General features: G+C 60.0%; 1 protein-coding gene across 1 annotated transcript; it reads right to left on the bottom strand.

Annotated features, from left to right (window-relative positions):
- Positions 1-563: 563 nt before the first annotated feature.
- Positions 564-10,865, bottom strand: SLC8A2 (solute carrier family 8 member A2; the record flags this gene model as incomplete). The annotated part of the gene is made up of 6 exons (XM_085215322.1): positions 9,099-10,865; positions 6,985-7,088; positions 6,864-6,881; positions 4,794-4,918; positions 2,598-2,697; positions 564-839 (listed from the first exon to the last, which is right to left on the bottom strand). Coding segments are annotated over exons 1-6 (2,377 nt in total), but the record flags the coding sequence as incomplete, so codon positions are not given.
- Between the last annotated feature and the right edge of the window lie 762 nt (positions 10,866-11,627).

Below are 11,627 nucleotides of genomic sequence, written 5' to 3' on the forward strand. Positions count from 1 at the left end.
CCCATTGTGTCCCCATTGCCCCCATTCCTCTCATGGCCCCCATTGCCCCCATTGCCCACACGGCCCCCATTGCCCCCATTGCCCCCATTCCCCCCAATGCCCCCATTGCCCCCATTGCCCCCACTGTGTCCCCATTGCCCCCATTCCCCTCATGGCCCCCATTGCCCCCATTGCCCCCATTTCCCCCATTGCCCCCATTGTGTCCCCATTCCCCCCATTCCCCTCATGGCCCCCATTGCCCCCATTGCCCACACGGCCCCCATTGCCCTCATTGTCCCCATTCCCCCCAATGCCCCCATTGCCCCCACTGCCCCCATTGTGTCCCCATTGCCCCCATTCCCCTCATGGCCCCCATTGCCCCTATTGCCCCCATTCCCCCCAATGCCCCCATGGCCCCCAGTGCCCTCACTGCCCCCATTGCCCTCATTGCCCCCATTGCCCCCAATGCCCCCATTGCCCCCATGGCCCCCATTGCCCCCATTGCCCCCATTCCCCCCATTGCCCCCATTGCCCCCATGGCCCCCATTGCCCCCGCAGCCCCCGCAGCCCCCACCCCCACACACCGGGGATGGAGGTGCCGAGCGCCACGAAGACGACGGCGTTGACGGAATCTTTGAGGCCGACGGTGCAGCCGAAGTGTGCGGCCAAATCCCCGATGAGCGCCGTGAGGACCCCGATGAGCAGAATGGAGACCCCAAAACACGCCCAGCCGTTGCAGTACTCGGTGGGGGGCACGCAGGCGAACAGAACCTTCCAGAAGACGGTCAGGAAGTGCATCACGTAGTCGAAGCACGACGGCAGGCGCTCCTCCCGCCCGTCCTCCTCCTCCTCCTCCTCGCCTGGGGAGGAAGGCTGCGTCACAGCTGGGGGTGTGGGGTGACCCCAAAGGGTCCCCATTAACCCCAAAGGGTCCCCACTGACCCCAGAGTGTCACCAGGGGTGTAGGGATGGCTGTGGGGTGACCCCAAAGGGTCCCCATTGACCCCAAAGTATCACCATTGACCCCAGAGTGTCACCAGGGGTGTAAGGATGGGTGTGGGGTGACCCCAAAGGGTCCCCATTGACCCCAGAGTGTCACCAGGGGTGTAGGGATGGGTGTGGGGTGACCCCAAAGGGTTCCTGTTGACCCCAAAGGGTCCCCATTGACCCCAGAGTGTCACCAGGGGTGTAGGGATGGCTGTGGGGTGACCCCAAAGGGTCCCCATTGACCCCAAAGTATCACCATTGACCCCAGAGTGTCACCAGGGGTGTAGGGATGGGTGTGGGGTGACCCCAAAGGGTTCCTGTTGACCCCAAAGGGTCCCCATTGACCCCAGAGTGTCACCAGGGGTGTAAGGATGGCTGTGGGGTGACCCCAAAGGGTCCCCATTGACCCCAAAGGGTCCCTATTGACCCCAAAGTGTCACCAGGGGTGTAGGGATGGGTGTGGGGTGACCCCAAAGGGTTCCTGTTGACCCCAGAGGGTTCCCATTGACCCCAGAGTGTCACCAGGGGTGTAGGGATGGGGTGTGGGGTGACCCCAAAGGGTCCCCATTGACCCCAAAGGGTCCCTATTGACCCCAAAGTGTCACCAGGGGTGTAGGGATGGCTGTGGGGTGACCCCAAAGGGTTCCTGTTGACCCCAGAGGGTTCCCATTGACCCCAGAGTGTCACCAGGGGTGTAAGGATGGCTGTGGGGTGACCCCAAAGGGTCCCTATTGACCCCAAAGTGTCACCAGGGGTGTAGGGATGGGGTGTGGGGTGACCCCAAAGGGTCCCCACTGACCCCAGAGTGTCACCAGGGGTGTAGGGATGGGTGTGGTGTGACCCCAAAGGGTCCCCATTAACCCCAAAGTGTCCCCATTGACCCCAAAGTGTCACCAGGGGTGTAGGGATGGGTGTGGGGTGACCCCAAAGGGTCCCCATTGACCCCAAAGGGTCCCCATTGACCCCAGAGTGTCACCAGGGGTGTAGGGATGGCTGTGGGGTGACCCCAAAGGGTCCCCATTGACCCCAAAGTATCACCATTGACCCCAGAGTGTCACCAGGGGTGTAGGGATGGGTGTGGGGTGACCCCAAAGGGTTCCTGTTGACCCCAAAGTATCACCATTGACCCCAGAGTGTCACCAGGGGTGTAAGGATGGCTGTGGGGTGACCCCAAAGGGTCCCCATTGACCCCAAAGGGTCCCTATTGACCCCAAAGTGTCACCAGGGGTGTAGGGATGGGTGTGGGGTGACCCCAAAGGGTTCCTGTTGACCCCAGAGGGTCCCCACTGACCCCAGAGTGTCACCAGGGGTGTAAGGATGGCTGTGGGGTGACCCCAAAGGGTCCCCATTGACCCCAGAGTGTCCCACATGGGCACGGAGATGTGGCAAGTTGTGACCCCGGGTGTCTGTCCCCATGGCTGGGTGTCCCCATGGCTGGGTGTCCCCATGGTTGGGTGTCCCCATGATGGATGTCCCCATGATAAGTGTCCCCACAGTTGGGCGTCCACATGGTTTGGTGTCCCCACGGTGTTTTGTCCCCGTGGTTGGGTGCTCCCACTGTTGGGAGTCCCCGTGGTGTTTTTTGTCCCCACGGTGCTTTGTCCCCATGCTGAGGTGACGCGGTGACACACCGGCGCTGACGGTGATGGCCTCCAGGAACTGCTCCCTCCAGGAGTGCGTCCCGATGACGGTGGCCAGGTTGGTCTTCTTGATCAGTTTGTCCACCGTGTTCTGCAGGAGCATTGTCCCCACGATGTCCCCATGTCCCCCATTGTCCCCATGTCCCATATCCCTACGTCCCCGTGTCCCCACGATGTCCCCACAGTGTCCCCATGTCCCCCATTGTCCCACGTTCTCATATCCCCATGTATCTGTGCCTCCATGTCCCCACAGTGTCCCCACGATGTCCCCACAGTGTCCCCATGTCCCCATTGTCCCACGTTCTCATATCCCCATGTATCTGTGCCTCCATGTCCCCACAGTGTCCCCACGATGTCCCCACAGTGTCCCCATGTCCCCCATTGTCCCATGTTCTCATATCCCCATGTATCTGTGCCTCCACGTCCCCACAGTGTCTCCACAGTGTCCCCACGATGTCCCCACGTCCCCCATTGTCCCATGTTCTCATATCCCCATGTATCTGTGCCTCCATGTCCCCACAGTGTCCCCACGATGTCCCCACGATGTCCCCACAGTGTCCCCATGTCCCCCATTGTCCCACGTTCTCATATCCCCATGTATCTGTGCCTCCATGTCCCCACAGTGTCCCCACGATGTCCCCACAGTGTCCCCATGTCCCCCATTGTCCCACGTTCTCATATCCCCATGTATCTGTGCCTCCATGTCCCCACAGTGTCCCCACGATGTCCCCACAGTGTCCCCATGTCCCCCATTGTCCCATGTTCTCATATCCCCATGTATCTGTGCCTCCATGTCCCCACAGTGTCCCCACGATGTCCCCACGATGTCCCCACAGTGTCCCCATGTCCCCCATTGTCCCATGTTCTCATATCCCCATGTATCTGTGCCTCCACGTCCCCACAGTGTCCCCACGATGTCCCCACAGTGTCCCCATGTCCCCCATTGTCCCATGTTCTCATATCCCCATGTATCTGTGCCTCCATGTCCCCACAGTGTCCCCACGATGTCCCCACGATGTCCCCACAGTGTCCCCATGTCCCCCATTGTCCCATGTTCTCATATCCCCATGTATCTGTGCCTCCACGTCCCCACAGTGTCCCCACAGTGTCCTCACAGTGTCCCCATGTCCCCCATTGTCCCACGTTCTCATATCCCCATGTATCTGTGCCTCCATGTCCCCACAGTGTCCCCACGGTGTCCCCACGATGTCCCCACAGTGCCCCCATGTCCCCCATTGTCCCATGTTCTCATATCCCCATGTATCTGTGCCTCCACGTCCCCACAGTGTCCCCACAGTGTCCTCACAGTGTCCCCATGTCCCCCATTGTCCCACGTTCTCATATCCCCATGTATCTGTGCCTCCACGTCCCCACAGTGTCCCCACAGTGTCCCCACAGTGTCCCCATGTCCCCCATTGTCCCACGTTCTCATATCCCCATGTATCTGTGCCTCCATGTCCCCACAGTGTCCCCACGATGTCCCCACAGTGTCCCCATGTCCCCCATTGTCCCATGTTCTCATATCCCCATGTATCTGTGCCTCCACGTCCCCACAGTGTCCCCACAGTGTCCTCACAGTGTCCCCATGTCCCCCATTGTCCCATGTTCTCATATCCCCATGTATCTGTGCCTCCATGTCCCCACAGTGTCCCCACGATGTCCCCACAGTGTCCCCATGTCCCCCATTGTCCCACGTTCTCATATCCCCATGTATCTGTGCCTCCATGTCCCCACAGTGTCCCCACGATGTCCCCACAGTGTCCCCATGTCCCCCATTGTCCCATGTTCTCATATCCCCATGTATCTGTGCCTCCATGTCCCCACAGTGTCCCCACAGTGTCCCCACCAAGTCCCCACCACGTCCCCACGATGTCCCCACGTCCCCACACCCCCACTGTCCCCACTGTCCCCATGTCCTCATATCCACATGTCCCCACTCTGTCCCCACGTTGTCCCCATGTCCCCACACCCCCTCAGTCCCCACTGTCCCCACGTCCTCATATCCCCACAGTGCCCCCATTGTCCCCACTGTCCCCGCGTCCTCATATCCCCACAGTGCCCCCATTGTCCCCATTGTCCCCGCGTCCTCATATCCCCACGCTGTCCCCACGATATCCCCACGGCCCCACACCCCCATCGTCTCCCATTGTCCCCCACTGTCCCCGCGTCCCCACGCCGTCCCCATGCCTTGAAGTCGTAGCTCTCCTCGATGACGACCTCGAGGCGGCAGTTCTCCCCCAGGATGGGTTTCCCCATCTCGGCGATGCGCCGCGCCTCCTCCTCCTCCGCCGACAGCACGCGGTCCTCCTCGGCTGTGGGACGTGGTGAGGGATGTGGGGACACGGCACGGGGGTGGCATTGGGGTGTGGGGACGCGGCAGAGGTGTGGGGCAGAGCGAACACACAGCCGGTGGGATGGGGACACGTGGAGACAGGTGGCACCAGACACGGAGGTGACATCGGACATGGGGTGACGTCGGACATGGGGTGACATCAGGCATGGGGTGACATCAGACATGAAGTGACATCAGACATGGGGTGACATCGGACATGGAGATGACATCAGACATGGGGTGACATCAGGCATGGGGTGACATCAGGCATGGGGTGACATCAGACATGGGGTGACATCAGACATGAAGTGACATCAGACATGGGGTGACAGCGGACATGGGGTGACATCAGGCATGGGGTGACATCGGACATGAAGTGACATCAGACATGAAGGTGATATCAGATATGGGGTGACATCGGGCATGGGGTGACATCGGACATAGAGGTGACATCAGACATGGGGTGACATCAGACATGGAGGTGACATCGGACATGGAGTGACATCAGACATGGGGTGACATTGGAATGGAGGTGACATCAGACATGGAGGTGACATCGGACATGGAGTGACATCGGACATGGAGGTGACATCAGACATGGGGTGACAGTGGACATGGAGGTGACATCAGGCATGGGGTGACATCAGACATGGGGTGACATCAGACATGGGGTGACATTGGGCATGGGGTGACAGTGGACATGGAGGTGACATCAGACATGGAGTGACATCGGACATGGGGTGACATCAGACATGGAGGTGACATCAGACATGGGGTGACATCAGGAATGGAGTGACATCGGACATGGGGTGACATCGGACATGGAGGTGACATCAGACATGGGGTGACATCAGGCATGGAGTGACATCAGACATGGGGTGACATCGGACATGGGGTGACATCAGACATGGAGTGACATCAGACACGGGGTGACAGCGGACATGGAGGTGACATCAGACATGGGGTGACATCAGACATGGGGTGACATCGGACATGGGGTGACATCAGACATGGAGGTGACATCAGACATGGAGGTGACATCGGACATGGGGTGACATCGGACATAGGGTGACATCAGACATGGGGTGACATCAGACATGGGGTGACATCGGACATGGGGTGACATCAGACATGGAGGTGACATCAGACATGGAGGTGACATCGGACATGGAGGTGACATCAGACATGAGGTGACATCAGACATGGGGTGACATCAGACATGGGGTGACATCAGGCATGGAGTGACATCAGACATGGGGTGACATCGGACATGGGGTGACATCAGACACGGGGTGACATCGGACACAGGGTGACATCAGACATGGGGTGACATCAGACATGGAGGTGACATCAGACATGGGGTGACATCAGACATGGGGTGACATTGGGCATGGGGTGACAGTGGACATGGTGGTGACATCAGACATGGGGTGACATCAGACATGGGGTGACATTGGGCATGGGGTGACAGTGGACATGGAGGTGACATCAGACATGGAGTGACATCAGGCATGGGGTGACATCAGACATGGAGGTGACATCAGACACGGGGTGACATCGGACATGGAGGTGACATCGGACATGGGGTGACATTGGACATGGGGTGACATCAGACATGGAGGTGACATCAGACATGGGGTGACATCGGACATAGAGGTGACATCGGACATGGAGGTGACATCGGACATGGAGGTGACATTGGACATGGGGTGACATCAGACATGGAGGTGACATCGGACATGGGGTGACATCGGACATGGAGGTGACATCAGACATGAGGTGACATCAGACATGGGGTGACATCAGACATGGGGTGACATCAGACATGAGGTGACATCAGACACGCCTGCGATGCAGCACACAGCACCCGCCCTCCTATGGGCCTCATCCATAGGAGGAGGAGGAGGAGGGAGGAAGGCTCCTACCTTGGTTCAGCAGAAGGGCTGCAGAGGGGACAGGAGGCGGTGAGGGGCTGTGTGCCCCTCCCACGTCGCCCCCCATGTCCCCACTCCCCCCACACCCCCCCCATGTCCCCCCGCCCCCTACCCGAGATGCCGCGTTTCAGCCAGCGCGGCGGCCCCAGCTCGATGAAGAAGTTGTCCCTCTTCTCATACTCCTCATCGTCCACAATCTTCACCTGCAGCGTCTTCCTGGGGATGGGGACGTGGGGGAGTCACCTCCGGGGATGTCCCGGGAGGATCCCCATCGTCCATCTGTCCGTCCGGGCATCCATCCAACCATCCATTCCCACATCCATCCCTCCATCCATCCGTCCATCTTTTTGGCAACGCATTGATCCACCCATCCTCCCGCTTCTCCATCCAGCCATGTGTTTTCCATCCCTCCATCCCTCCATCCCTCCATCCCTCCATCCATCCATCCATCCTCCATCCATCCATCCATCCATCCATCCATCCATCCATCCTCCCTCCCTCCCTCGCTCCCTCCCTCCCTCCCTCCCTCCCTCCTCCATCCATCCCTCCATCCCTCCATCCATCCATCCCTCCCTCCCTCCCTCCCTCCCTCCATCCATCCATCCATCCCTCAATCCCTCCATCCATCCCTCCATCCATCCATCCATCCATCTCTCCATCCCTCCATCTCTCCATCCATCTCTCCATCCATCTCTTCATCCATCCATCCTTTTCCACATCCATCCACCCACTCACCCACCCACCCATCCTTCCATCTACCCATCCTCCACTCACTTCCCCACCCATCTACCCTCCATCCATCCATCCATTTCCTCATCCCTCCATCCATCTCTCCATTCCCCCATCCATTCCCCCATCCATCCATCCATCCATCCATCCATCCATCCATCCATCCATCCATCCTCCATCCATCCATCCATCCATTTCCCCATCCATCCATCCATCCATCCATCCATCCATCCATCCATCCATCCATCCATCCATCCATCCATCCATTTCTCCATCCATCCATCCATCCATCCATCCATCCATCCATCCATCCATCCCTCCATCCCTCCATCCATTTCTCCATCCCTCCATCCAACCATCCTCCATCCATTTCCTCATCCCTCCATCCATCTCTCCATCTCTCCATCCCTCCATCCATCCATCCATCCCTCCATCCATTTCTCCATCCATCCATCCATCCATCCATCCATCCATTTCTCCATCCAGCCAGCCAGCCAGCCATCCACGCATCCAATCTCCATCCATTTCCTTATCCATCCATCCATTTCCCATCCATTTCCCCATCCATCTCGCCATCCATCTATCCATCCACCCATCCACCCATCCGTCCATTCATCCATCTCTCCATCCATCCATCCATCCCCCCACCCATCCATTCCTCCATCCATTCATCCATCTCTCCATCCATCCATCCATCCATCCATCCATCCATTTCCCCATCCATCCCTCCATCCCTCCATCCATTTCACCATCCATCTCTCCATCTATCCACCCACCCACCCATCCATCCATTCATCCATCTCTACATCCATCCATCCATCCATCCATCCATCCATCCATCCATCCATCCATCCATCCATCCATCCATCCATCCACCCATCCCTCCATCCATCCATCCAACTCTCCATCCATCCATCCATCCATCCCATCCATCCATCCATCCATCCATCCATCCATTTCCCCATCCATCCATCCATCCATCCACCCATCCGTCCATTCATCCACCTCTCCATCCATCCCTCCATCCATTTCCCCATCCATCTCTCCATCTATCCATCCATCCCCCCACCCATCCATTCCTCCATCCATCCATCCATCCGTCCATCCATCCATCCATCCATCCATCCATCCATCCATCCATCCATCCATTTCCCCATCCATCCATCCATCCATCCATCCATCCATCCATCCATCCATCCATCCATCCATTTCCCCATCCATCCATCCATCCATCCATCCATCCATCCATCCATCCATCCATCCATCCATCCATCCATCCATCCATCTATCCATCCATCCATTTCTCCATCCATCCATCCATCCCTCCATCCATCCACCCACCCACCCGTCCGTCCGTCCGTCCATCCCCCCACCCATCCATTCCTCCATCCATTTCCCCACCCACCCATCCCCCCGCCCATCCACCCCCCGTTCCCCCACCCCTCCTCCCCTCCTTCCCCCCACCCCCCACCCCATCGTCCCCCCGGCCGCCCTCACGCCGTCTCATCGTTTCGGAACTCCAATTCCCCGCACGCATCCTCGTAGTCGACTCCCCCTCCCCTGGCGGTGCCCTCCACGGTGCGGTACGGCAGCATCACCGTCCCACGGGCGCCGGAGCTGCGCACCACCGTCACCTCCACGGCGCCCTGGCACTCGCTGACGTGCACCACGCGCTCCTGGAAGGAGAAGATGCCGGCGTGGTCGTCGTCCAGGATGGTGACGGTGGCCACCAGCGGTGCCACCAGGCGGCCCTTGGGGTGCTCGGCCGAGTCGGCCTCGAACATCCCCTCGGCGTCGCCCACGCGCAGGTTGAGCAGCCGCACGAAGAAGTGCTCGTCCTCCTCGAAGATGTCGTCGTCGATGATGCCGATCTTCAGCTCCTTCTGCGTCTCCCCCGGCTTGAAGATCAGCGTTCCCTCGCTGTACTCGTAGTCCGAGCCCGCCTTGGCCGAGCCGTCCTCCGTCTTGTAGTCCACGTAGAAGGTGTGGTTGAGCTCCGTGCCGTGCTGGCAGGCCACCGACAGCGTGACGGCGCCGCAGTTCTCCAGGCAGTGGTAGAGGCAGGGCTCGAAGAAGATGCGGCTGCACGCCTCCTCCTCGGCGTCCGACGGCACCTCCAGCAGCGCCGAGGAGCGCTTGGAGAACTCGGCCACGTGCTTCTTCAGGACGTTGCCGGCGCCCGTCATCATCCTCGTGGCCTGGATGCGGTAGAAGGCGCGGCTCTTCTGCTGGTGCAGCAGCGCGTAGTAGTTGGCCATGTCCACCAGCTGCTCCAGCTCGCGCTCGGGGTGCTTCTGCTTCAGGTCCTTCAGGATCTGGATCACCTCCCGCCGGCTCTCGTCCAGCTCCTTCTCCTCGGCGCTGGCGGGGAGGGCGGGCGAAGCGGAGCCGGTGACGGCGGAGCCTTCGGCCTCGCGGCGCTCGGAGGGCTGGAAGCCGCCGTCCATCTCGATGCCTTTGGGCAGCTCCGCCTCGGTGCCGATGATGATGCCGCTGCGCGGGTCGGCGCGGTAGCGCTTGTAGACGTACTTGTAGAAGAGCAGCCGCTTGTCGGCAGCCCAGGCGAAGACCACGCAGACCGGGAAGAAGATGAGGGTGAGCAGCGCCTCCCACACCTGCACCACGCCGGGGGAGATGACGGCCAGGATGAGGTAGAGCCAGATGTAGGCGAAGATGCTCCACGCGGCCGTGACGAAGAAGACGCGCAGGTGCTTGATGCGGCGGCTCTCCCCGCTGGGGATGACGTAGACGCAGACGGCGATCACCACGAACATGTTGAAGGCGGCGCTGCCCACGATGGTGCCGGGGCCCAACTCCCCCGCCTGGAAGTTGTGGCCGCACACCTCGATCACCGACAGCAGGATCTCCGGCGCCGACGAGCCCAGCGCCATCAGCGTCAGGTTGGACACCGTCTCGTTCCAGATGCGCACCGTGCCGATGCTGGTCTCGCCGTTGGCCTTGGTGATGGTGATCTCCTTCTCCTTGGAGGTGATGACCTCGATGGAAGCCATGAAGCGGTCGGCGATGATGGAGACGCCCAGGAACATGTACATCATGGCCACGAAGTAGACGACGGCGCGCGCCGCTTTGTCGCCCAAGGAGGGGTCGTCGGGCTGCCAGACGGGCAGCAGCACGCCGGGCTGGCAGCGGTTGGAGCCCTGGCACGTCCCGTTGGATTCCGACGGCGGCTCCGGGGCGCACGGCTCCGCCAGCAGCAACGCGGCCGCCAGCGCCGCCCGCCACGCCGCCATGCCGGGCTGTGGGGGGAGATGTCAGCGGGGTGGGGGGCGGGGGGTGGGGGTGCGTTGGGGCTGCTGAAGAGCTTCGGTGGGTTGGGGGCAATGGAATGGGTTGGGGGCGACACAATGGGTTGGGGTCATCGCAGTGGGTCGGGGTCAAAGCTTTGGGTTGGGGTCATCGCAGTGGGTCGGGGTCAAAGCTTTGGGTTGGGGTCATCGCAGTGGGTCAGGGTCAAAGCTTTGGGTTGGGGTCATCGCAGTGGGTCAGGGTCAAAGCTTTGGGTTGGGGTCAAAGCTTTGGGTTGGGGTCAAAGCTTTGGGTTGGGGTCATCGCAGTGGGTCGGGGTCAAAGCTTTGGGTCGGGGTCAAAGCTTTGGGTTGGGGTCAAAGCTTTGGGTTGGGGTCACCGCAGTGGGTCGGGGTCAAAGCTTTGGGTTGGGGTCACTGCAGTGGGTCCGGGTCAAAGCTTTGGGTTGGGGTCACTGCAGTGGGTCGGGGTCAAAGCTTTGGGTTGGGGTCAAAGCTTTGGGTTGGGGTCATCGCAGTGGGTCGGGGTCAAAGCTTTGGGTTGGGGTCATCGCAGTGGGCCGGGGTCAAAGCTTTGGGTCGGGGTCATCGCACTGGGCCTGGGTCAAAGCTTTGGGTCGGGGTCAAAGCTTTGGGTTGGGGTCATTGCAGTGGGTCGGGGTCAAAGCTTTGGGTTGGGGTCATGGCAGTGGGCCGGGGTCAAAGCTTTGGGTTGGGGTCACACATTTGGGTTGGGGTCAATGCAGTGGGTCGGGGTCAA

Source organism: Meleagris gallopavo, unplaced genomic scaffold (genome assembly GCF_905368555.1).
Source record: "Meleagris gallopavo unplaced genomic scaffold, MGAL_WU_HG_1.1 scaffold_15, whole genome shotgun sequence".
Classification (NCBI taxonomy): domain Eukaryota; kingdom Metazoa; phylum Chordata; class Aves; order Galliformes; family Phasianidae; genus Meleagris; species Meleagris gallopavo.